The sequence below is a fragment of the Carlito syrichta genome, unplaced genomic scaffold (genome assembly GCF_000164805.1).
Source record: "Carlito syrichta isolate Samal-C Ts95f unplaced genomic scaffold, Tarsius_syrichta-2.0.1 Scaffold303214, whole genome shotgun sequence".
NCBI classification, from domain to species: domain Eukaryota; kingdom Metazoa; phylum Chordata; class Mammalia; order Primates; family Tarsiidae; genus Carlito; species Carlito syrichta.
Genome location: NW_007247310.1, coordinates 298,256 through 299,087, shown reverse-complemented (window position 1 = coordinate 299,087; position 832 = coordinate 298,256). Strand labels below are relative to the sequence as shown.

At 54.1% G+C, this 832-nt stretch overlaps 1 protein-coding gene across 1 annotated transcript in view; it reads left to right on the top strand.

Moving 5' to 3' along the window:
* Positions 1–6: 6 nt before the first annotated feature.
* Positions 7–832, top strand: part of AGMAT (agmatinase) — a 9,528-nt gene continuing 8,702 nt past the window's right edge. Inside the window, exon 1 of the mRNA XM_008058118.1 lies at positions 7–105. Within this exon, the coding sequence (XP_008056309.1) occupies positions 8–105 (98 nt within the window). The 5' untranslated portion in view covers position 7. The remainder of the gene's footprint in view (positions 106–832) is intronic.

Below are 832 nucleotides of genomic sequence, written 5' to 3'. Positions count from 1 at the left end.
CTGCTCCATGATGCGCCTGCCCGTTCAGGCCTCCCCTGAGGGGCTGGACGCCGCCTTCGTCGGCGTGCCCCTGGACATCGGAACCTCCAACCGGCCTGGGGCCAGGTAGGGCGTGAAGGCCAGGGCTGGGGAACTCGTGGCAGGGCAGCACGTTGTGGGGCATGGAGGGCGCAGGACAGGCGCCTCTGCTCATGCCAGGTGAGGCTGGAAGCTGGTGGCCGGTTCCAAGATGCCCCTTATGGTTTGAGACAGTTGATGTCCCTGGTCCCAAAACAAGCAGCCCCTAGGGCTGAACGGCCGCCAGGCACCATCAGAGGGCATGTCCTCCCTCATCTTGATGTCATACATGGATCAAGAAGCGATTCTGGAACCCGAGCCTTCTCTGTGTCCCTCCTTGCTGGGATGGGGTCTGTGGGTACCTCTCTTCCCCCCCTAGTTTACAGTGGCAGGTGACATTGCATGAGAACAGAAGCTGGCTGCCCCTTCCCAGACTGTCTAGTGTCACCTGACTCAAGAGATGCACAAATTAGGGCATTTTCCTAAGATCAAGTCAGAGGAAGTAAAATTCATTTTCCTAATTACTGAGTATCAGCAATTTCTGACTCAGCTCAGTGACATCACATCTGACTGTACTGTATGATAAAAGCCAGGATTTATTAAAGGTCTACGAAGAGCAAGGTGTTTTGCATGGATTACCTCATTTAATTCTTTCAGCTGCAGTGTAAGGTAAGTATGATTATGTTATAGATTAGAAAACTGAAGCCGGGCTCGGTGGCTCAGCCTTTAATCCCACGCCTTTGGGAGGCTGAGGTGAGCGGATTGCCTGAGCCCG